At 42.9% G+C, this 26,236-nt stretch overlaps 1 protein-coding gene across 1 annotated transcript in view; it reads left to right on the top strand.

The window, feature by feature from the left end:
• LIMCH1 (LIM and calponin homology domains 1) overlaps window positions 1-26,236 on the top strand; it is a 273,734-nt gene that overhangs the window by 185,238 nt on the left and 62,260 nt on the right. Inside the window, 7 exon segments of the mRNA XM_084859780.1 lie at window positions 134-329; window positions 5,550-5,802; window positions 8,184-8,453; window positions 13,679-13,963; window positions 16,382-16,633; window positions 17,661-18,005; window positions 20,579-20,884. Of these exon segments, the coding sequence (XP_084715906.1) occupies window positions 134-329; window positions 5,550-5,802; window positions 8,184-8,453; window positions 13,679-13,963; window positions 16,382-16,633; window positions 17,661-18,005; window positions 20,579-20,884 (1,907 nt within the window).

Below are 26,236 nucleotides of genomic sequence, written 5' to 3'. Positions count from 1 at the left end.
TCTCAACTGACTTAGAAAAGTATTTGTCTTTCTCCAGCCATAGCTGCATGCAGGCAAGATTCACAGAGAATTCTTACTGTTTTGTGTAAGTGAATTTCTTTAAGGACTTCTTTCTCCCCATCTTTCACATTAGGACACTGAGGATGTTGAAAGCCCCAAGCGCAGCATCCGCGACAGTGGTTATGTAGACTGTTGGGACTCCGAACGCAGTGACTCCCTTTCTCCCCCTCGCCATGGTAGAGATGATTCTTTTGATAGTCTGGATTCCTTTGGCTCCCGCTCCCAGCAGACGCCGTCTCCAGATGTGGTGCTAAGAGGAAGCAGTGATGGTAAGCTGTGCTCCCCAGGGCACCTATTGAATGTGACACATGTCTCTTTTGGTGTAAAATGGCTGAAGAAGTTGGTGTCAGCTGTACGAATGTGTTGTGCCTTCCTGATCCCATGAAGCAGGAAAGGAACTTGCTTTGAATGCTGATTTATGGCTTGAGAGCACGTTAGATAGTTTTGCTCACACCTCAGTTGAAGTCTTTCATCATTTGCAGTTTTTGTCTTGGAAGGTGGGTTGGAAGTTACGTCATAGCAGTCTTAATTTATGAGATGGTGCTTCTTGGGTCTGAAGTGTAAGGAGATATTGGGCAGACATTGGCTTAAGTAATAAAGTGGGACCAGGAGGCAATGAGAATATGAGGATGGGGAATACACAGCTTGGAATGCATAGTGCTATAAAGAAAGAGGAACCAGTTCTTAAGTGATCAACCCTAATGTATGCTGTAAAGAAAATTGTCTTTTCTATATAGCATTTAAAAAATAGTTGGCACAGAATATAGATGGTCAGGCATTGTTGACAGCGGTATAGTAGTAGTATTGTGAATCTCTCTTCTCAGAGAGGATGACTTTATTTCTCTTTCCAGTTCTCTGGGCTAAGCCTGACTTTGAAAGATTTTGAAGGAGAACAATGTTTTTCTTTTCATGTCTCAAAAATGCTGCTTAAGTTCAGAGTTTAAATCCATAATCGATCACAGGGTTAATCATGCTTAAGGTCTCTAACTTCAATGGGCTTGTGATTATATTTTATGTTATGATTTATTGTATTTATCTTCTCATTTGTATCATGCTCTTCCTCAAAGAGCTCAGTTGGCATACATGTCTGTCTTTTATCATCACAACAGCCCTGTGAGGTAGGATAGGCTGAGAGACAGCGACTGGTCCAAGGTCACCCAGTGAGTTTCAAAGCTGAGTGAGGATTTGAATAGACGTTTTTCCAGTCCAAATGGAATGCTTAATCTATTGGACTAGACAATTAGCTTCTTGTATTTTAATGGAAGTAATAACAAATACATTAATAGTACATTTTTGTTTTTTAAATGTGACAAAGTCAGTTTTTCAGTCATGGTCAAGTCCTTTCTCTACCTCTTGGACTGTTTGAGTTTCATAAACAAAAGTGCTGAACAGCAAAGAAGCAAATGCACAGCAAGATGATCTGATCTATTGCTACAATAATTCAATTTATCACCAAAGTAACTTCTGTCTCCTCCTCCATTTTTATTTTATTAGTGCAAGGGACAAACTACATGTATTCATAGAGTCTCTGTTACAGTATGGTTATAACTAGGGTTGGGGGAGAAATTCATTTGGTTTGCATTTTACTGCAGACTTCCCTAATTTCACATTTTTGAACCAATGCACAAACTGAAACTCTGTTATCCTTCAAAATTCACACTTCTCCAAATTTTGCAGTGGAGCTTTCCAGTTAAAAAATGCATACAAAGATGTGTATATTAGAGAAGACTGAGCACCGAAATACATATATTACTGAAAATAATGTTTAAGATACATTATATTTTATTAGGAAAAATTGTTTGCAAAAAATGTGTATATTAAGCAAAGTCACATACAAAAGTGCATGTGTTACGAGAAATGTGGACAAAAGTGCATGTGAATTTTCATGTGAACTTTGAAAAAAACCTCTCAAAGTTTGTGACAAGATTGGAAAAATGGGAAACTCAGAGAAACCGAAATTGACAAATTCGTCCATCCATATTTATAACAAGTTAAAACACCTGCTTTGCAAGAAGGGAATTTCGGATGGTGAAGTGTGTGTGCGCATCTGCTAAATCTTTTGCCATATAGCAATTTCTCTGCTCCAAATGATGCCCCACAAATGGCTTTTCCCCCTACCACTTGTTTTTCCAAGGTGCGTTTGTTCTTCCAGTCACACATTTTGAATCCCAGTTAGCGACCTGGTTAGTAGAAGCAAAAACTGAATGGGATGGCAGAATTTCTGTTCATGTCAGTGTTGGTGTACAACACTACCCTCTTGGAAAAGAAAGAAATGGTGATAGTAGTTCTGATGAGTTCATTTTGTAGAGTTTACAACGGTACAGACATTTTTCTCTTTCTTTTGTAATGCTTGAACCCGAGGTCATTCAATGAAGTTGATTGGCCACAGATTCATTACTGGAATTGATGGCTTTTCAAAAGGATTTGCAAATTCTTGAATGAAAGGTGTTTCAGTGTCTGTTAGCCAGGGAATCTCCATCTTTAGATACAGTATTCTTCTGAGTATCAGATGCTGGCGTTAAACAATTATGAATGACCATCACTTTCACATGCCCTGTGTGTGAGCTTCTAGAGCTTTTGATTCTCTGCTGCTTGAAATGCTGGATGAGATGGACTTTGATGATCTAATCCAGCAAGGTGATTCTTATGTTCTGGTGTAGTTCTATGTGTACTGTAGTTATTTATTGAAGATTCCTGCTTAAGACACCTAAAACATCAAGCCTACAAATCATTATAGTGGAAAAGATAATGCAGGATATATACTGTACCTGTGTTTTCTCTTGTTACTTGGATGAGTAACAAGATGTGGTTTCTTACAAAAAAGATCAACTGCCTTTTGCACACTTCTGTGTATTGATTAATTGTGCTTTTACATTTCCCAATAACTCAAGGTCTCTGGGTGGTGTACAATACATTATAAACATAAAATACAAACAGTAAAACAATGAATAAAAACAGCACATAATAAAACAAACAGCATAAGATAGAACTGGCAGCAAAGAGTAAAAATAGTACAGCACATAAAACCAAGATAAAACCAGCTGCAAAGAGTAAAAATACTGCAGCGGATAAAACCAAGATAAAACCAGCTGCAAAGAGTAAAAATACTACAGCGGATAAAACCAGCAGCAGTGCTTTTAGTGCTAAGATCGAAAAGAGCTAAAAATAGTTATTAAAACACCTTGGAAAATAAAAAGGTCTTCACCTGGCACTGAAAATACAATAATGACTCACCAGGTGGGTCACTCTGGTGAGGGTGTTCCACAGATGGGATGCCAGCACTGAAAAGGCCCTACAGTTGTAGTCACCTACCTCACGTCATTTGGTGGGGGGCTTGGAAGAGGGCTTCAGATTATGATCTTAGGGCCCAGGTAGGTAGATATGGAAGGAGAAGCTTCTGCAGGTAACTTGGCCTGAAGCCATTTAGGGCTTTAAACCAGCACTTTGAACTGGGTCTGAAAATGGGCTGGCAGCCAGTGCTAATGTACTGGCATAATATGATTGCATTGACCAGTCCCAGTTGGCACTTTAGCTGCTGTACTTTGGAATAACTGAAGTTTCTCGTTCATTTTCAAAGGCAGCCCCGTGTACAATGCATCCAAACAGGAGATTACCAGAGCGTGAATAATTGTCACACTGCTATCTCCGTCGAGGTAGGGCAGGGATGGGCAACTTTGGGCAGTCCAGGGGCCAATCCGGCTCCTCCAGACCTGCCCCACCACTGAAAAGAGGGGGGGGGGAGTTCAAAACTCTCAGTTTGCCACTATGGAGAATTAGTATGGATAATTTTAGCCTGAAAACAAGCTAAGCTGTGGCGGGTTGCCACTGAATTTCGGTGGGAAACAGTGACTTTTTCTGATGGGGGGAAAAAATTGGTGCAGTTGTGGGGCAATGTGGGGTGCTGGTGGCTACACTGGGGGTGGGCTGGGCGTCACAATGAGCCTGTAGGCCATGTGTTGCCCATCCCTGAGGTAGGGGCATAGTTGGTATATCGATCTAAGCTGATAAAGGTGCTCTGGGCTACTGAGGCCACCTGGGACTCCAGTGACAATGATGGGTTTAAGAGCAGCCCCAAACTATGAATCTGCTTCTTTAGGGGACGCTCAACCTTCTCCAGAACAGGCTGAACACCACTTAACTGGACAGACGAACCACCCATCACAAGTATCTCTGTCTTGTCTGGGTCTCAGTTTATTGGCCCTCATCCAGTCCATTACCACACCCAAGAACTGATTCAAAACACCCCATTGCCTCACCTGGATTTGATGAAAAGGAGAAATAGAGCTCAGTGTCATCAGCATATTGGTGACATCTCAGTCCACATCTCTGGGTAACCTTCCCTTGTGGTTTCATGTCAATGTTGAGCAGCATGGGTGATAAAATAGAGCCCTGAGGAACCCCATAGCACAATTGCTATAGAGCAGAGCAATAATCTCCCAGCACCACCCTCTGGAAATGGCTAACCAAGTGTCACATTTCCTTTGGGCCCCCTCTTTCCTGATGCAGTTACACACACAGATAGAGAGACTTCAGTCTCAGGCCTTTAATTCATTATCAACAGGTTCATTACAGATGCAAATCCTCCAAGACTGTCAGGCTACAAAGGAATGCCTCCAGGGCATTCAAATGGGAACACCAAGTTTGTGTCCCGCCCTTCCAGTGATGCTTCCCTACGTCGCCTCTCATGCATCCCCCCTGACATTTCCCTCTTAGCTCTGCACCGTAATCTAGCATCTCTTAGGTCACAGCCCCCACTCTCCTCCTCCTCCTCCTCCTCCCAGCTTCTCACAGAGGGGGGCAAGGAGGAGGCTTCAGGCCTTCCATCTGGTAGTTAGTAACCTGAGAAGCACGCTTACCCATATCTGAACTGGCTTGGGAAAATGCATCCCCCAGTTCTGGCTGTTCCTCTTCTGAATCTGAGCTGCTAACTATCTCCCTGCTCTCAGAATCAATCCTGACATCGAGTAGGAGTGGAAACACTGCAGTACAGTGCCCCCGTATCCTAATCCATACCAGAAGGATACCATGGTTGATGGTATTGAAAGCCACTGAGAGATCTAAGAAAACCAACAGGGTTTCACTCCCCCTGCCCCTCTCATGACACAGGTCATCCCATAGGGCGACCAAGGCAGTTTCTGTTCGAAAACCAGGCCTGAAACGGATTGAAATGGATCTCAAAAATATTGTGACCTAGTGAATTATGTATTCTTCTGACCCTGTAAAACTTCAAGATGGACCTTAAAACAGAATATGCTTTTACATCGTCTTTCATCTCCATTCTCAGTTGAGGCTGGAATTTGTGTGCTTCATTTGCCAGTGGAATTTAAGGAGCCCTTCTAGATTATATGTTCAGGGGGCTGTTGGTATTCTGAGCATGGAAACCAGGCATTTAGATGGGTGAAGGGGATGACTCCACCACACCAAATATAAAGATTCTTAATCTGGCACACTTTGATTAAGTACTTTAACTTATCCTTTTTTTTAAACAGGGAGAGGAAGTGATTCTGAATCCGACTTGCCACATCGAAAGTTGCCTGATGTGAGAAAAGACGATATGTCTGCAAGGCGGATATCCTACAGTGAACCCAAATCAATTGTGCCTTTTAATCAGTACCTCCCCAATAAGAGTAACCAGACTGCCTATATTCCGGCTCCTCTCAGGAAGAAGAAAGCTGAACGAGAGGAGTACAGGAAGAGCTGGAGTACTGCTACTTCTCCACTAGGAGGAGAAAGACCTTTCAGGTAAGGCCTTGGCCATGGTGTCCAGTTACCAAATCTTATAACACAGAGCCACCTAAACTCAACAAGTGCATCTCTCATTCACTGGTGGCCAGTATGTGGTTTTGTTTTTTCTTTCCCTTGCTTGCTTGATAGGTAATGATCACATGAAATGAAGTTTGCTTTTGAACATCACATAAACAATGGTTCTGTTCTTGGTTTATGGAGACGTTGTTCCAGAATTACTTAATAAGCCTTACTATACATACAAGTTGTTTTGAGCTGCTTTGTTTTAACAAGATATTTTGTTTTATGTTGATACAGTTACTTAGATAATCTAAAATTCCCCTGAGGATAGTCCCTGCGGATGCTACTACCTTGTCCCCATGTGCATGCTCTCCCTCCTCAAATCCCTCCCAAATCCATCTTTTCGAGGAAGCCTTTGGCGTAACCTCTTAGTCTTCACCCCCAACAAGAACGAATCCTCAGAATGACATGTACTCATATTCCACTCCTGTTGTGACGGCCTTTCCCCTCCTTCCCTTCTCCATCAGCTGTCTCCCTATTGTCTAGGTTGTCTAAATCTAGATTGTTAGGTCCTCGATGCAGAGACCTATTTTCATTTGCTTATGTTACTCTGTAAAATGCCATGGATGTTGATGGCACTATATAAAGAAGAGTAAGATGAATAGCGGGCAAAGAAACATCTGATCAAGCACATCCACAGGATATACGCTGCTTCCTAGCATTGATTCGCATGAGCTGCAGCAGCTCACTTTCCCCCCACTATGCTCGAGCCGATTGGATCTGGGAAGTGGGGTCTGTCAAGGTGCTCATCTGCGGTGAGATGTTATTTTCTCTATAGTCCTGTTCACTTGTCCACACATGATTTGAATTGCAGGGCGAGGGAGCAGGCAGCAGGGATACGTTCATAGGCCCCGCCTTCTACATCACATTCCCGACATCAGCTTTCCATACGTTGGGGCTGAGCTTCTGCAGTGGGGGAGCCTGCTGCACTCATGTGCAATTTAAAATGCTCTAATTCACTCAGGGAGTCTACACAGGTACAGCAGGGTTCCCTGCTACAGACATTCATCCCCAGTGTGTTGAAGGCTGTTGGGAACACAACAGAGGGAGCAGTGCCAATGAGGACATCCCTGTGCTCCTCCCCCATGTGGCTGGAATGAGTGAACAGGGTTCATATGTCTACATCCACAGGGACATGCTGCATGGAGACTTTTAAACTGTTTAAACCGGACTGGAGCCCTGTGTGATCATTAAGGCAGGTTGTCCCCCCCACCCCATTTTGTTTTTGTTTTAAATAAATAAATACCTTAATGTCAACAACTTTTCTTTTCATTCTAATAATTGGTTGGATCCAGACCAAATTGGTTGAACTTAGTTCAGAACAAAGTAATTGATTTGAATAGGAACCAAGTTCAACTAATTTAGTCTAGAACCAACCCATACACATAAAATGTGAGTGTAATATCTTTCAGTGCGCATTGGTATGTCAAAATAGTGGAACGTTTCTTTTCCTTTAATATTTGCATTAAAAACACACACACACTATCCCTCCTTTTAATCTGATGTGGGACTAGGGATGTAGAAAACCACTTCCCTGTTTCGTAAGTGGCATCCGCAGTGGGGGGGAAGGTGCGCTGTCCCTCCCCCCGGAATCCTCCCCGGCCAGCTCCGCTCCATGGTGACTCCGTGGAGCCACCGGCCGGGTGCATCCGCAGCTGGACATCTGGCTGCAGCAGGTCTGCGGACGCAAATGGTGGCCAGCATAGCAGCCGCCATTTGCATCCCTTCGCTGAGCCGTGATAGGCTACGTAAATATTTACGTAGCCTATCACGGCAAAGAGCGGGAACGCAAATGGCGTCCGCTGTGCCATTGTGTCCCCACTTTTGCCGTGATAGGCTACATAAATATTTACATAGCCTATTACGGCAAAAGCGGGGACACAAATGGCATAGCGGCCACCATTTGCGTCCCTGCTTTTGCCGTGATAGGCTACGTAAATATTTACGTAGCCTATCACGGCTCAGCGAAGGGATGAAAATGGTGGCCAGTGTAGCGGCCGCCATTTGCGGCCGCAGCCCGGCAGCACCCGGAGCCACCGCCACCACTGGAGCCACAGCCAGGTAGGCTCCATTCCGGGGGGCTTCTGCGGGGTGGTGGGGCAGGTTGCTCCATTCCACCATGGATTCCGGGGGGCCAAATTCACTGGCCTCACCCAGGGAGGCCGAATTCACTGGAATTCAGCCTCCCTGGGATCCGTGGCAGAATTCTCTGACATCCCTATGTGGGACAAACTTACCTGGTCTGCGTTATCCCAAATAGCAACAGCTAAGGAAACAGGAGCATACTGTGTAATAATCTGCCCTGTATAACTTAATAGCAAAAGTCACCCTGAAACTATAGAAGAAGAACAAAGTGAGATACTGGTACAATCCGAAGAGGTGCTCTTGGGCTGCAGAGTTTCTGCTGTGAAGCCTGTTCAGACAGACACACTCCAAAGAGATGCTTTACATCAGTCTCCTATACAATCTGCAAACAAAACAGTGGTGCCCAGAAATAATGAAAAAGACCCTGAGGAGCTCAGAAAGCTAAGAAGGCTTGAGCAGGCTGGCATTAAGATCATGCCAGCAGCACAACGTTATGGCAGCAGGTTAGCGCCATGCCGTGGGACTTTGCTTGTGCATGCATCATGCTGATTTGCTGTGCTTTGTGGTGGGTTTCGGTTTGCTGAAATATTACTTCCTGTAACACACACAGACAAAGATTAACCTAATAAATATCCGCATCGTTTGATCTCTGCAATTAATTACAAGATATTTGAAGACAATAGCTGGGAATCGGGGAGCTGTGCAATGCAGTATTGTGTGGTGTTAAACACATTTGTTGCAAGTGGGGAATTACACTGCAGTGAATCTTGGCTGGAAAACAATCACACTAATTACTGTGATGATGTAACAGCTTCTAAATCTTCAGTTTTCTTCAGGGTGACTGGACTATGCTTGTGTGTTTGTATTAAATGGAGATGAGATAAGCAGTTGCATTAAAGGATATCTAATTTAAAACAAGAATTATTTTAAAAAAAACATACAGCTCATTACATTTACCGATTAGAGCATGGAAACCGTGTTCAACCATTTTCTGTAAGCAAGCATGCAATGACAACTCTGGTTGGCAAGGAAAAGGCAGACACCGATTTGGAGTTTAAAATGTTCCCACAACTTTGTTGAGTATTTACAATTGCTTGATTAACTGGGATCAGTGGATATGGGATGGGGGTGCGGGCTCCTCTACTTGACTTTATCTGAGGAACTTGTCTGGCTATCCATGCTGCAAATGTGCCTGGGTCCATGCTCAATCTGGAACCTTCTGACTATCTTGAAGCCTTGTGTCTGGCCTAACTGGTTAGACTAAAAGCATGTCTCTTCTTCAGCAGCTGCCCGGTATCTGCTGGGTGGTCCCTCTCCTAGCATACTGTGCCACTGCTCCTGGCAAAGAGGCTGGGTGACGTGGGATATGGCTTTATATAGGCCTCTCCAACTCTTGCCTTGCCCCCACATCTCATGATGATTGAGAGACCTCATGAAAGACCTCCTGACCATTATGAGATCTCTATTCTCTTGGTCTCCCGATGGCCGGGAAGCTTCCTGGATTTTGTGAGACCTGACTATCCCTGAGGAGGTGGGAGGACAGTGCCACCTCCCTCAGCCACTGCAACTGTCCCCCTCTCCAGCAGGCATCACCTCCGGTTGTAGGGTGGGGTGGGGCTTCTGTTACCAGTAATTCTTTCAATCGATCTGGTATCAGCACATTTTGGGGTGGATGATATGGAGTAAGCTGTTAGAGGCTGCGTGTGAGAGTGTGTGTATGTGCATGCATTTTTCATGTAAATGTGTTGGTACATGGAAGATTTTGGCTTGGGGATGGATTAGATGAAATGATATCCCTCTCTGCTTTATGATTTGTGTTTGTTGTATGCTTTAAAAATGCTGGCTTGTTTGTTTATCTCTGTTCCAAACTCCGGTAGATTGATACCTGTGTTCATTTATAGTCACATGATATACAGCAGTTTTTATAAAACCAGTGAAATAGTAGTGACCCATTGGAGGCATCTTATTAATACTGTGGTGAAATTGTATATTCTTGGTATGCCATCTGATTATACATTTTAGGTTGGGTACAGATCCAGCTGTAGTAAAAAATAATATAAATGGAACCGCATACATTGAGTGGCTTAATTGCAAATAGTGCTGCCATGGACACAAGCTCACACTCCCCACACACAGGCACACTCAGAAATTAGACCTCGTTTAGCCTGAGCAGAGATGATTCTCAACTCACAGCTGGTTCCAACAGTAGTGTGATGGCCAAAATGAGCAAAATCTAGAAACATGGGCAGCTTAATTACATGAGCAGTGTAACGGAGGTGTTGACTGATGAGCCAGGATCTTGCCTGAATTTGTGATTTTAACATTACACTGATCATGCAAGTAGATCTGTTTTCATGAGCAAGAGTTGTTTTTTGCTCAAGAGGTGTCAGGGCATCATTGGAACCTGCCCTTAGATGGCTTTGGACATTACAAAAAAGTTGTGATACATGAGACACCACCTTGGAACCATCTAGCACTGGTCTCGTAATAAAGCTTTGAAAAGTAAGTCTGAAAAACAAAGGTTCAGGTTCCACTTATTGTAAGTAGATGGGATTTCTGATTCGTGTGAACTTCACGCACATCTGAAAGTCTTGCGGGGGGCAAGATGTGCAAGTCCCCATTTTGCACAGGAAGTGCAAAAAAAGGTGAGGTTTGCCCCCACTGCCTCAGACACTGCTTATTTGTCACGTGTGCAGCCAATTTCTGGTAGTTTTTCTAAAGGTGTCTCACTCTTTTAGGTTACATTTCAGGCAATAGCATAAGCCATCTATATGTGGAAGACACATTGCAATTAATGTATGCAATAACCAAGGCAACAAAGTATTTTAACAACAGAATCTGTGAGGCTTAAGTGCGAATCTTGGAACCCAAACACTAATAAAAATAATGTTGCAGTCTCTTGCATCCTGCTTATTTTCAAGTAACTTGTCATGTGGTTTAAAATTCGGAAGGATAACTGTGAATTCACATTTGGGGATCCAAGTTCACTGTTCCTCAGCCAACAGGGTTACATTGGGCATAAGATGTTTAGCATATGTGTTCAGAAGAGGTTAACAGCCTTTGGCCATTAGGCCCAGCTCCAATCTTCCAGCTTCAGATTTCCCCTTCAAAGTCACAAACACATGTGGACAAGCCAATTGTTTAGCTAAGGGCAGCGAAGTGGGGGCGGGGGGAGAGAGAGCTCTGATATCATCTTATATGCAAAACTCTTCATGTTCTCTTCACAAGGACTTCTTGTACTGCCTTAGGTAGAGCAAGATGTTCAGTATCGGCAGCAGTAATTATTTCCTTCTCCATTGTCCTCTGAATTTTGTTTTTCTGGGTGCCGGGTGCGGTTTTTGTGGATGGGGGTAGGAGGTAGGGAATACCGACTGATAAGCAAAGGCTCCAAGAGCAACCCTGCACTGAAGTGTTTTTATCGTAGCAACGGACCCCTTTCAGACCCTACCCATCTGCGGGAAGGATCCAAGAGTGTCTGTGTGCTAGTGCTATTGACCTTGCATTAGCATAAGCCAATGCTTGGGCAACATCAGTAGCACTTGCTTCCAAGAGCTATTGGCAGTAGTACAGTGGATGTCGTTGGATACTTTCCTATACCTCTTCTAGTTCTGAAAGAGCAAGATGAAATGAATTAGTATTTCTTTGTAGCAGAGAATAATTTAGTGATGGCAACTAAGAGAGGGGGAGAGAGACCTTTTAGATCCAATTGAATTGAGAAGTTTTCCCTTTTCTTTACTGTTGTTGGTGTTTTCCACTTTGATATTTGAGTCATCATTTGTAACTGAAGCCCATTGATTTGCCTTGGTTTATAATGCTGTTGAGATGTAGGTGGTCGTGGCCAGTGGGAATGAAGAACAAACATGCCTGCCTACCTACAGAAGAAGTGTAATGTACTTGTGCTCCCCCCAACCCACATCTTCACCTCATACATTGTAACATGCGAAGGCAGGCTGAGGATTTACTTGGGAAAGCCTTAATGCTTGAACCAGTTTGGAACTGCTTAGATTTGTAGGAAAGATATTTGAATTTCTCCATACAAGCTTCTTAGGAGGAGAAGAGAGTCTTCAAATATCTGAGGGGCTGTAATGCAGAAGATGGAGATTTATTCTCTATTGTTCCAGTGGACAGGGTTAGAACTGATGGGTGGGAAATACAGGGAAGCAGGTTTTAATATTAGGAGAAACATCCTAACAGTATGAGCTGTTCAGCAATGGAACTGACTGTCTCAGGAAGTGGCGGGCTAGCCTTCTCTTAAGGTATTGAAGCAGAGGCTAGATGGCCACCTGTCAAAGATGCTGTAGTTGCATCTTGTACTGCATATCTGGCTTGAGTGAGGGATTCGGTTAGATGACCTCCAAGATCCCTTCCAACTTTATGGATTCTATGATTCTTCCTTGTTAACATAAATAAATTTGTTGCCGTTCATTTCACAGCTGCTCCCCTATTCCTAATAGAAAAAATGGAAGCAGAAAAGCAAATGCAGATTTAAAATGGCACAATCATCTTAATTCACACCTAAACATAAATATTGCCTTGCAATTCACCCTTTGATATGAAAGCCCTCTGTCCCTTTTTGAGTGTTGTACCTATCACATCTGGTCTCCCTATGTCTGTTTACAAAGAGAAATATCAAATATGATAGTTTTTAGAAACAACTGTGATAGAAATGGTTCTTGAATAACTTTCTGCCTCACATCTGCTTTCAGAACTGCAGCTGAAGTGTGATAGTTTTGAGGGAAAAATGCAGCTGTGCATACTTTTATTTTGATGCCATGGGGGTATGTTGCTGCACTTTTTCTTGTCAGTAATAACTGTGTGGTATTGCAAAACTCAAATTCCTGGATCTGCTTTGTCAGAATTCTTCAATAATTCATTTCTGCCATAAAAAGGGATTTCCCTTTGAAAGAAGTGTTTTTTGGGGGGATTGGGACCGTTTGATACATAAACTGGAACAACATTGAATGTCTGGGCCTCTAGTAGACAATGAACTTTGGTAATGATACTGCTTGTGGTTGTTCACAAGCTTGGATGAGCATATTTTAAAAGGAATATCCTTTCTGGCCCTTTTAAAAGAGGAATTCCACAGGTGCATGGTGTTTCAGGGACAGGAAGAAAATGGCCCCAAATGTGTAGTGTAGATTTTTAAAATAGACAAATACCCCCTCCCTTCTCAAGTTTACACCACCATTAGAGGAATATCAGTGATTGCAGTCATGTTCTATGATAGTCATCAGTGGGACCATAATCTAAAGATTTTGATGATCAGACTTTTTCAGAGAAGATGCTTTACTTCTGCTATTATTGTAGAGATGGAAGAAAAATTCATCATAAGCTGTTACAAGTGGCTGAAGGGAGCACAAAAAGCTAGAGAGTGCCTCTATGTTAAGTACATGGCCAGAATCTGTTTTGATAGTTCTTGATTAGAGGTAAAAAGAATATTGAATTGTTTGAGAATAATACCACCTCTTTGAAATGGTGAAATTAGTAATTCTCATTGTATCAATGTTTGTTCCACTCATAAATAAAGTTGTAAATAAAGACCTAATGCCACTTGTCATACGTGCATGGAATTCCAGGTTTTGCAGCATGGAATCTTAAATTATGAACATTTCCTCTAAACTAACAGCATGTATAAGCAGATTTTGGTTGCCTTTTTAAAATATGGAGAATTGCATTGTCTTCCTCCATTTCACATCTGGATTTCCCATTTAATTTTGCTATGTATCAGTCAAAAGCACATGTGTGAAATGAATGAGCTAACTCCAGACATCATCCTTCGTAAAGAGAACCCCTTTATGTTATGCTATCAACGAAAAGATTCTGGCTCTGAAGATGAGCGAGAAGACAGAATTCCTGACTTAGAGAAGGATGACTTTGCTGTACGCAGAGCAAGACTAAATCAACCCAAACTCACGTTGCCATTTAACCAGTACCTACTTGGATCGTATACAAACAAAGATCGAGGTAAAATGGAAGAATGGAAGAAACAAAAGAAAAAACAGCAGTCTTCAAGGTGTGCTAATCTACTTGTTTCTGTATTATTTAATTTAAGTTGAAAATTGTAAATGGTTGAGTAAAATGATTCATTTATTCAATATTTTATATCCCATCCTTCCAGTTCTGGAACACAGAGCAGCTAACAACACAAAACCAAAACAACAACCAAATAATGTAAATATAATATAAACATCCTTAAAATCACAATACATTAAAATACTATAAAACAGTGGTGATAAGTCTCACTAGGACTGTACTGGAACAACTATGCATCAGAGTCCAAATGTCTGAACAAATACAAAATGTCTTCATATTTGTCTGAATAACTGGACTGTGGGGGCAAATCTAATATCACCTGGGAGGGAGTTCTGTAAACAGGATGCCATGATAGAGAATGCCCTGTCTCGTGTCACCGCCTTCCTAGCCTCTGCTTTTGGCAGAACAACAAGCAAAGCACCTGTTGCTGGTCGTGAGGCACTTGCCAGTTGGTAAAGGGAGAGGCGCTCCTTCAGGTACTTGGTTCCCAAGTTGTTTAGGGCTTTATATGTAAAAAAGGAAGACCTTGAATTAGACTCAGCAGCTTACTGGCGGCTACTGCAGTGCTTTCAGGATTGGGGTGGTATGCTCTCTTCATGCTGCCCTTTAGCTCTTTAGCAGTGGGGCGTGGGGTGGGGAGGATGGGAGATTATTCTTTTGACTCTTGCATCTAACTCATATAACTTGGACCTATGAGTTGTAGGAAATGCTTGCCTTGCCAAGACATGTTCCACCAAGTTATCAGCTCCTCTGAGTATCAGCTTGCAACCTACTAAGTTTTACGAGTAACAGAGTTGCAGAAGTTGCAGCCCTTGTTCAGTTTGGAGTACACCATGTGATCTTTGCAGGAATTTCCCATTACAACAGCCATGTTGAGCTCCAGTTTGAATTGTGGGGATGGCATGGATGATGCAACACATGGGAGGATGTTGGGCAAAAACCCATGAAACATGGTGGTTCCTGGGTTTGAGGAGACTGCATCCCACCCTTTTCTATTTTAATGTTAAATTGGCAGCATGCATGAACATACTGGGTGAACATACCAGACTTGAATAAAAGTTGACTCATTGTGCAGATGAAACCACCTTTGATGCCCAATAAAAAATGGGCACGAGCAGCCGGTTGTAGAATTTTGCTCGTTAATGTTAGGATGTCAAAGCATCCATTGTCTTAAGTGTAATTCAGCTATTACAGCTGTCATTTTAGATATCCAGTTAGACAGACTGGTGTCTATTTGTATCATTTAGCTCATTGCAGTGCAGTAAAATACTCCACTGCATTCCAAATTAAAAGATCAACCCAATAATACTTTGTGGTAAAGTCTTATGTAGTTATGTTTTTAGGGAGCACGAACCGATTACTCTGTGCTTATTTGTATTGTAAGATGTGTATAGATCAGCCTTCCTCAACTTGGTGCCCTCCAGATGTGTTGGTCATGCTAGCTGGGAATGATGGGAGTTGCAGTCCAAGGCATCTGGAAGGTACCAGATTGGTATAGAAAGTGCATTTTTAAAAATCTGGCAATATTATCAGATGAATAGCCCTCCCAGAGAGTTTAGAAAATCTTCTGGAAGGTCTGCTAGTTTGAGCTGCTTTCAGTCATATAAGGAGTGTTGCCTTTGTGGCAACAACACGAGTGTCAATATTTATAGTCTGCATTTATCACATGAGTAATGTCTTGGACTGGCATCTGAAGAACATACCAGAATCCTCTGATGCAGAGCTTGGTAACAGTTAAATATTTAGTAGCAGTAAAAATCCCCAAGAATGGCTATATTTGGAAACAAGACTTGAATTCATGATAGCATGGGAAGTGGACATCATAACTGTCAAAATGAGAGATAGTTAATAAATTAAACTTTGTTGTCAAAGGGCATCAATGGGTTTATTTGTCCGGGCTAATAATCTATGGATTGTCTGTAGAGAATAGAGCTGGCTTCTGAGGGTGGCACGGTCAGGCATTTGCCAGGACCCAAGACTAGCAGAGAGTCCTCTGCTCTGACAGTGCCATCATCCTACTTTGCATGGAGCACCCAAGAAGGTCAGAGGCAGTGTGAGAGGATTCTCGTTTGTGCCTCTGCCTCCAGCTTAGGGGGCACCCACTGAGGGTAGCATGCCTGAGAGCCTCCAATATCCTGTAGCCACCAGCACTGCGAAACTACAAGCATGCAAAAAGGGATGTTCTCTCACAGTGGAGCATACCAGGCATTAGCTGAAACTGCAAGAATATATTCTGGCTTCCTCTTTCTCCCAAAGTTATCTATTTTCCCCTCCTTTCATCCCACATTGCAATGCATATTTTTTCCATTGTACTTTGCTATTGGCATGCCATTTCTCAATATCTAGTCCCACAACACTGTTCTTTATCCTACTGATTTTGGAATGTGCATTACATTAGCTGCAAGAAAGTACATATGACTTCGGTGAGGCCAATAGAATTCTGTGAAGACAAACCATTCCTGCAGTCCCGGGAATTTGAATCTGATGAGAAAGGCCGAGCAAAAGTTCCTGACATTCAAAGAGATGACTTGGCTAAGCGAAAAACTCAGCCTAGCCCCTCCCAACCAGACTTGCCAATTTTTGTGACTGCTTCTATAACGCAAGCAGATAAGGAAACCTGGGACCGACTGAAAGTTTCAGGGAAGACCAGGTATGTTTTCATAAAGGAAGGGAGAGCAAAGTTTTATATTGCTTCCAAAGTCTTTTTGTTATTCAAATGCTGGTATTCAGAACTGCCTTTTATCTTTTAAGAACTAAAGACTGGCAGTTTAGACATGTGCCTTATTAATTTCAGGTGCATAAATATTGCATGCAGAAAATTCTGAGCCTTATGCACTAAGGTCCAAATAAGAATCCATCTGCCTCTTTTTAAATGAATCTTTTTCTACTAGTCATCTGTGTGTATGATCCTCATGCTTCCTGGATGATTGTGGGGTGCACCTCTTTCCCTAAGCAACCAAAAGAAGTGCTGTTTTTTCCCACACAGCTAAGAATAGTGTCACGGCCTGTCTTTGAGGCTTTTGCCGAATTCTTTTGATCACATCTGTGCAGAAACCAGGAATACCCCTTATCATAATCCTTAAGATTCTAGGCTTGGAATGAAACACTTCTCTTCCCCTTGACGTTTCTGATTCAAGTTTCCATTTTGGACTTCCCTCTTCTTGGCACTCCCATGCAGGAAGCAGCTGTTACAACAGGCTTGTTAGCTCTGCTCAACATTACATGGGAACATGTCTGAATCAGTCATGGCTAGACGATAGTTCACTATCATGTTCAGTGGCAGGACTGTGGGCACTATCTAAAAGTTTATGAAACATTAAACAGTGTCATAAGAACCATTTGTAAATGTGCTCTGCATATTTCTAAGAGACACTATGACATGAATTGGCACCAAGCTGTTGTCTGCTCTGTTCATATCATTTTCTGAACACAATTTGGCTCAGTTTTTGCAGTGTTTTTTTTATTATTTTATTTCAAACGTTGCGTTTGCACTCTCGGGCAGAATGATTTCCTCCATATTGTACAAACAGTTTATTGGTTTGATAATGGGTTTTCTTTCATTTGTTTCTTTGATTGGTTTTACTTTGTTACTTAATTAAATCTATGATTTGTTTGCTTTTCCCTAGTTTTCCTGTTATATGCCTTTTTTACTTGTTTGTTCAAATCTTCATTGTTAGTGATGAACTCACAGACTCTCCAGATTCTTTTCTGCCCTCCGAAATGGCAGTGGAAGCTGCCAATCACAATGATTATGCAAGCCACCAAGTGAGAATGTATAAGAAGCCCACCAGCCCTAAGCAGAGGTTTGTGCACTTTGGGCCAGTGACAGAAATTAACCATCAGAAATGGGAGAAGCTCTCAAGTGCTAGGGCCTCGACTGAAGATGAAATGGAAGAGAAAGCCAGTAGAAAAAGTGTTGGGGCTCTTGGGACCTCAAGTGAAACCTCATCCTCGCTCTCTGTGAGCCATGTCAAGTCCATTGCTCATACTGATGAAGTCCACAGCCCTCGTGCTAATTCCAGGTATTTAGTTTTTTAACACAGAAAAGGGGAAGAAGTATCCCAGTGGAAGGCACAATAGCTAGGATAGGATTCAGAGAACCCATGCAAATTCTGGCCCCATTTGCACAGAACAAACTTCATCGTGAATTAGCTGCATGCAGCTGCATGTAGCCCGTTCATTCCTATTTTGTTTCTTCCCTCTGACATAGTCACTACACTAACTAGAAACTGAATGCTTAGCGTGTTCTGTGCCATTCCCTCTACAAGCCAGAATCACAAACCAGGATTTGATCTTGGTTTATGAATCCTGGCTTGTTTTGGAGCGATAAGCCAGGATCCCTGGTTTGGATTAAATGCTAAGCATTCAGATTCTGGTTAGTTTAGTGGTCATGCAAGGAACAGGCATACTAGCATGAGAACAAAGCAGGCTCAGTGCACCAGCATCTTCACAATAAGCTATGGGTGCTTCCAGTTGAGGCATTTATCATGAAATTGCCCTGCGTCATTCAAGGATTACCTGGGGTCCAGTCGATGACACCTTCCACTTGTAACCCGACTTTGTTTTTCCATTGCTTCTTCCTTTTTCTTTCCACAAACCATCTGCTAAAGAGGAAAATACATAATAGTTCTACAAATGTATTTTGAGCGATAGCACTAGGAGACATCTGTCTGAAAGGACTCCAGGATTTTCCGGAATCTTGGCTTATAGTTCTGTGCGAATGTGGCCTATGTGCACCTGATTTCCTCCCCTCGTCCCCTCCCTTTCAGATAATTCTTACTCTGGTTGACAAAGCAGTTTGGGAACCAGGTGCAAGAGCAGTTTGAAGGGAGACAGCTGCCCGTGTGTGCATGCGGCAATTCCTCTGCTCTCCAGTTTGCACTGAAACCTCTCGGCATCTATTATCTAAGTACTTTTTGAACTTGATATTAAAGACTAGTCCAAGGCTGTTGATGGTGGTGGGGGAAGTACATTATGAATGACAAACTCTGGCAGGGTGGTGGTGGTGGCAGGACAACACTCTGGAGATCACATGCAAACCTTGTCTAATACATCACCTTACAGGGCCATAGCTAAGAGCTGTTCATGCCTATCCAGGTATTTAGAACTTTGGGGTTGTAATTAAATTCCTTGATCCTTGCTGATAACTCTTAAACATGTTTTCGGAAGTAAGGGCAGAACTACATGTTACCAAACAACATGTAAGCTCTGAACTATGGTCCTGTAAGGTGACCAACAAGTTGTCACCCCTGTGTTTTGCCTGGTAATGTGAATGCAAGGACCATTTGCAGGGGAGAAACTACAGGTTCGGGTGCTTAACACCTTTCTTGCCTGCAGGTTCTTCCCTACCGATGGCACTCACACTTTCTAAACACTGTTTTTCTTCCATGTGGGATCATAGACCAGGAAAGGCCTGCCTGTGGGGGGAAATAATTGTAGTGTGTTAGTTGCAGTGTGTTAGTTGCAGTGGAGAATCAGAGGATGTGAAGAGATTAAGAACAGTCTGCTAATGTTCCCTTGCAAATGCCCCACCCACCCCTGTATTCATGTTAAATGACAGACTCGTGTTAGGAAACAGCTTTCAAGGTATAACATATGGTACCATCCTACATCTCAAACACTTTGGACCTGTTTCCTAATAAATATATTTAAGGTTGCGTGCTGCTTAATATTAAGAAATGTTGTCTGAAATCATTATTTATACAGATAGCCTGCTCTGTCATAATGGACCGAGGAACCCATCCTGAATTAAGTGTATGTCTGGCAGGGGGATCCGCTATGCTTATTCCGCACGCCAAATCCCTGCAAGCCATATAGCTCTTGCACTCAGTGTGCACTGATCTCCTACCTGTACTGCAGACCAGGAAACTGAAGGCCATTCATGAGCAGACAAAGTGATGTTGGCTTGTGAAAACCCATTTTGCCTCCCCCACTTTTCAGATGCTGCTTCTGATTTAGCAGTTAGTGTTGGAATCTCCTGTGTGAATCCACCCTAAGCTGCATAGTACGAGGAAGAATGGATAAGCAAGCAAAAGATGGGTGACCTTTGGAGTAAACTGGTAGTAATGCATCCTTCTCAGTAGGGAACGGCCAACTCATCTTGGACAGTTTACTTTCTGATCAGTATTCACCAAGGCTTCTCAAAGTCCTTGGTTCAGCTTGCTGGCTTTGGGTATTTTAGATTATGCTGCTCTTCCATTTGAAATGGTAGCATAGCTCTTGCTTCATTGCTGGCAGTACATTACAGAGTTTGTTCTTCTCTTGAAGACAGCTGGTAAAAACGTTGATTTTTCCTCCCTCTGGAATACTTTAAAGTGTGCATATTGAAAGTGAATTGCACTTTTGTTTCGGTGGTGTGAAAAACATTTCTATTTTCTGCAAAGCCAAGAGCAGAGCCCAAAATTTAAATTTATTTGGCTTTCCTTTATCTAATCAGTCCACTGTAATTATAAGAATTCCATGTAAATACTACTACTAGGAAATTCAGACGTTCATTTTAAAGATTAGATGGATAAGTGAAAGTTTCTTAGCATTTCCATATGGTTCTCATTACGTTTTCCTGCTTTCTCTCCCCCTCTCCATCTTGTACTGTTAGTGAAATAATATTGCCCAATATAGATGTGTATAATTCATCTGTCCTGGATAGTTGCACTGATTCTCAGAAGCAAACACCAAGAAGTTTGAGCGAATGGCATGAAAGCAGCGAAGAAGAGTTGGATGGCAGCTTCCCAGATATTGAGAGAGATGACATGCTGGCTAGACGATTTGGAACTTTTCAGAAATCTACTAGCCCAGTTCGTACATCTTGTCCTCCCATTTCAGTAGTCAATCATCACCCATTGAAACAGCAAGGAAATGTTGCTCTTTGGGGAAAACGAAGGGCTCTGCAAACAGCAGAAAGGTCAGAAACTGGAAACCAACTTGTTATTAACTTCTTATGCCTGCTTTGCATGGAATGCTACCCACGCATTATATTATTGTACTTCTTGAAAAGAAAGGAAAAAAGAAACTTCTGACTAACCAATAGCTGTGCCAACAAAAACCAGCTAGTTGCTATTGTTTAAAGAAGAAAACAAATACGATAAAGATTTAGAATGCAAGAGATATGAGGGAAAGCAGGCATGTTTGGCCTAGTTCGCCAAAGGATTTACATTGCAGGGAGGTTTTGATTATAGGTCCTAAGATTAGGAGAAGCTTCAGAATTATAACCACAATGTGACAATGTAATAGGCCTGCCTAACAGTTGTGGATTCTTCCTCATTGGTGACCTTTTAAAAGGTCTGTAGAATGATATATGGCTATTGAACCTTGCTTGGAGTGCTTCTCAAGTTTTATCTAGCTGTGTGATCATTTAGCAGCAGCAGCAGCAGCAGCATCTTGTTCACTGTTACCTTTCTGTGAGTTTTTTTAATGGCATGATCTAGTTTGCTTCTGTTCAGTGACAATTTAAAAAAATGAATTATTTCCATAAACAATTCCTTGGATGCAGGATATAAGTACAATGGATATTATAGTATTATAGGGTTACCCATATTTATTTATTTCATCTATTTGGGGTTTCCTGGAAGGAGATCAGACTGTTTTACGTGGGGCTCCCAGATGGTCTCTCATCCATGCCCTGTCCAGGCTGAGACCTGCTTACCTTTAGCACTGTAACAGCATCATGCACTGTCAGACTATTTTCAGACCTTAGAGCAGACTTGTTTTGTGCAGTTACTATGCAAGCTATGTTTCCCTACTTGATCTATAGTTGTCTTCTGAATAATGGTGCCCACAATTGCCTTAGCAGAAGTTCACCACTGCCTTGTGCAACGCATTACGGTCACGGAGCACCTTTGCCTGTATCCATAAGCTCTGTTGTAACTTGTGAAGATGGGCACAAGGAGTCAAAAGATCAAGATCAGCACAAAAATAATTCAGCGGGAGAGAAAGTGGGATTTGAAAATCCAGGTAAAGATGACATGATGGTGAGAAGAACCAGAGCTTTTCTGACGCAGACTGGACCCAGTGTTAAACAGTTCCTTCCAGTTCCTTTCTCGAAGCAGCAGAATGGTGAGGAAGCAGCTAAGGAGCTTGTAAAGACCGAACAGAAAGTCACGAGGTCAGAAGGCTATTCTGTGGCCTTTTATTTCATCAGTTTACACATAGGAGCAAAATAACCTGTTTTCAGCTCTGTTGCAGCCTTCTGTCTCCTTTTGATTTGCCAGGCTTGTAAATAGTAATTCGCCAAGCTGCCTATTTATGAGTAAAAATTGTTTTCAAGTGATACCAGCAGGGAAGATTAACCAAAGTTAGTGGTTCTTGTAAAGGACAATATGGCTATCCCACCTATGTTCCTTTTTTCCTGAACTTCGAGGCTTGGCCTATGGAACTCTCTGCCACAATGTCTAATAATGTTTTCAAGCCACTCAGAGGATGCTGCAGTAACTTAAAAACCTTTAACTACTGCCACCAAAATAAATCCTCTGTATCTTACAGAAATCTAATTCTTCCTATAGTAGAGGCATGGGGTTAACACTACCACTGGAGACAAGCTTTATAAGATGAACAAAATCAAGTTGTTTATTAAGGAAATTATTTACAGAAGAAAATAAGGTGCTGTTTTACAGATGGAAGGGTGAGATTGCATAAGTGTACACTTGTTAGTTATCCACGGTTAAATATACTTAGTTGCAGTTCCCAATATTTAGGAGAGTCTTCCTCAGCTGAATAAGCTATCAATAGCTTTTCCTCAGGCCAGATTTTCCTAACCTTCACTCCAGCCAATCATTCACATCCAGAAACAGATGGTGTAAAGCTGTCTTGAATTGTTCCTGCTGCTTCTGACTTTGAGGATGGTTCAGGTGTTTCAAGGACTGCTTGCTGAAGTGCTCCCTCTAGTCAGACTATTGTTTGAAGCCCTCTGGTGCTGGACTCTGCTGCCTCCTTGAATCTCCGCCACAAGACGCATGGTGTCTTCCTGTCGTTCACCCACCAGCTTTGGTCTTTAGGTCTCCTCCAGGCAGGGTTCTCACAGACTGGAAGGCCCTCTAGATGTTGATGGAATACAACTGCCATTGGCCCTAGCCAGCATAGCCAATGGTGAGGGTTGATGGGAACTGCAATCCAACAACATCTGGAGGGTCACACATTCCCCATCCCTGGTGTAGACAGTTGGGCTAATACATTTTTTCATGTGTTGGTAACTTTTGTGAGCTTGGAAGGATGGGATGTACAATTAATTTTTGCATTTCTATTTTAAAATTCCAGGTAGAGGATAGACAGTGAAAACTTTATCTTTTGAGGCTAAGAATTTTTTTCCCTTCAAGGCAACTTTATGCTTTTAAGGGAATTTCTACCATTTGAAACTCCTAGACTTGCCAATTGTAGGGAATCATCTGTTGGACTAGGGGAGTCACGGGTCTGACCCTCTGAAGTGGTGACCCATCCAACACCTAAAAAGAAAGGAAGAAAATACCACATTTTAGTCCAGAATGGTGATGTGATGGTATCTGTGTGCTGTCGGGACAACCAAAATATTTGGATAAATGGGAATACTGTTTCAAAAGAGCTGTGTTATTCCAGAGATGTTTGATGAGGTATACAAAGTGGATTTGAATAGTTCGGTCTTCCAGATAATGGAGGGCAGGAAGTAAGAGAAAAGATTTGTGAGTGAACCCTGGAGTATTTCTACAGACTCTGAAAGACATGTGCTGAGCAGCTTCTAAAACTATTAATCCTGCTCAGCCACAAATAAGCCCAGGGCCATGCATACTGTTCCCATTTTATCCTTGCAACTAACCTGTCAAGTAAGTTGAGAGAGAGGAAGTGATTAGCCCAGGGTCATGCAGGGAGCTGAGTGGGATTTCAACCCAGGTCTCCCTGAAACTAATCTAACCCTGTATCCATTACAGCACACTGGGTCTCAAGGGTGGAAAGATGGAGAAGAGATTTGGCCTTTTCATCATAATTGCATCTGCTGGTCTAGGAGAGAGAGCATCAGGATGAATTTCAAAAGGAGTCTTCTGTTAGAAGAGTGAAACAAATGTGCAATGCAGCCTTCTCCAGCCTGGTGCTCTCTATATGTTCTGGGCTCAGAATCCCATCAGCTCTAGCCAGCATACCCAGTGATCAGGGATTATGAGAGTTGTGGTCCAAAACATCTGGAGGGCACCAGGTTGGGGAAGGATGGTGTACTGTAAAGAACGGGGAGGAGAGAAATAACATTGTTTTCCAGTTACGTGCCCCATATCTAGCTAAGTGGTACACTTGGCACCTTTTTTGGCAAGTGTGCCACAAGTCACATCCAAAGTATATGAGAGAATTACTGCAGTACAAACTACCTTGGAAGATTCTTCCACCCCATCAGACATCGTGCCTTGGTGTGGCTTTGCTTCTAATCTGCTGAGCCAGGTAGGAGGCAGCGGTGCACCACTGGAAGGGAAGGTCGGTGAGCAGGTGTAACCTTGTGCCATAGCAACGTCCTGAGTCCCTGGTCCCGTAGTGACACCACTGCCTGTGCCGCTTATGGTACCTATGGTGCTCATTGGGCATCCATAATTTAGCTAGTATCAGAAAGGCAGATCAGCTTAAGTAAAGTTAGTGTGCAGTCTGCTGGTGTTGGGTAGTCTGCTGCCTTTCATGAAACAAGATGGGCTGGTTCTCCTCCGGTCAACGTGGGTGCACAGAACAACAAACACTCGAAAATGCTACTTATGTTCACCATGATTGTGTGTGCTTCTTGATAGATTCTTCTTCGAGGTCTGTGTGACTCACACCTAGGAGTTGCTGTATGTCCCTGCACAGAACAGTCATTCAGAACATTCTAGACCTGAGCAGAGTTTTAGGCAGGAGTCCCGCGCACTCCCTCTGCATGCGCTCTGGGCATGGCTTCTTCCTGCTGCTGAGTTTTTTTTCATCCACAGCAGTGACTGGCAGTGTTTGGAACATTCTCCGTGTTTCACCTTTATTCACTACAAATTGCAGTTGTTCCCTCCTGGGACTGCTGGGCAGAGATCTTTTCTCTTTCTTCCTTGTTTCTTCCTTTTCATCTTTTCCCCTTGGGGGAACATGGCCTCCAAGGCCTTCTTCAAAAAGTGCACCCGCTGTGGTAGGAAGATACTACCAATAAACACCCATTCCAACTGTCTGACTGATGCTGAAGCAGTTAGCCCTGGTACTGATGGTTTTGCAACAACCTTGTCTTTGGTCCCCAACACCAGTGTTGGAGAAACGTTACTCCCTCGGGATCATAATTCCTCTGATGATATCTAGTGCATAGGGTCAGTGTTGGAGGGTGGTGATTCCAGGGACCTTACCAGTCTTCCCCTTGGAACTGCTCTCCAGTACCATCCCTTCATAAGTTTTACTCTCCCAGGGACAGATCTCGCTACTGAGAAACTTCTCCAACATCATCTGCCTCCTCATGGGGGTTTCTCCACCATCGCTATGACATACTTTGGGACTATCTCTGACACCCTTATTACAACAGGTGTCCACCCTACTACTTCAGTGACCCCGTGATGGCATCAGTCATCTTCACAATGGCTATTGATGATCCCAGTCTCCTTACCATAGCAAGTGGTCAGAGGTGCCCCCCAGTCACCCTCCCTCAACCCATATTGTGTCAAAACTGTCCCAAACAGCCACAGTGCCTAATTTGACTGGCCTATCGCTGGCACTGCATCCATGTCTTCTGGTGAACTGCTTCCAAGACATGATCCTCCCAAATATTCTGGAGACTACCTCAGAAATTCAGGCACTGATGCCAACACCCACAGTACAACCACTAATGTTAGCACACCAGTTACCCAGACGTCACCTGTTACCAACCTGGAGCCACCAACTAAGCTGCAGTCCAAAGATTGTTTCTCAGGACAGTCTGATTATTGCTCGGACTCATCCTCCCTCTTGTCTGCAGTGTTTTCCACCTCTTCTCCAGATGCTCATTGGGAGATCAGAACCCCCGTTCTCCCTCAGATGATGTCAGGTCCTACTGCAGATCATAAAATCCTTGGGTTTAGAGATCAAGGCTCCTCTGGTTCCTGTCATGGACCCAGTGTTTAAGAGGGTGCAGCCAGACTTGTCTCCCCCAGTTACTATTCCCATGCTCCCCACTCTTTTGCACATCATCAGACAATCGTGGGTGAAACCTTCTACCATACCTCCTTCATCCAGAAAGATAGAGAATTTATACAGGGTCCAAGAAGAAGACTGCTCTTTCCTCTTTAAAGATCCCACACCTAACTGTATAAGTGCGGAGGCGTCCCAGCCC

The sequence above is a fragment of the Heloderma suspectum genome, chromosome 5 (genome assembly GCF_057233095.1).
Source record: "Heloderma suspectum isolate Gila_16-S chromosome 5, 16-S_ref, whole genome shotgun sequence".
Classification (NCBI taxonomy): Eukaryota; Metazoa; Chordata; class Lepidosauria; order Squamata; family Helodermatidae; genus Heloderma; species Heloderma suspectum.
Note: the sequence above shows the minus strand (reverse complement) of the source record. Positions and strands in the feature narration are given on the sequence as shown.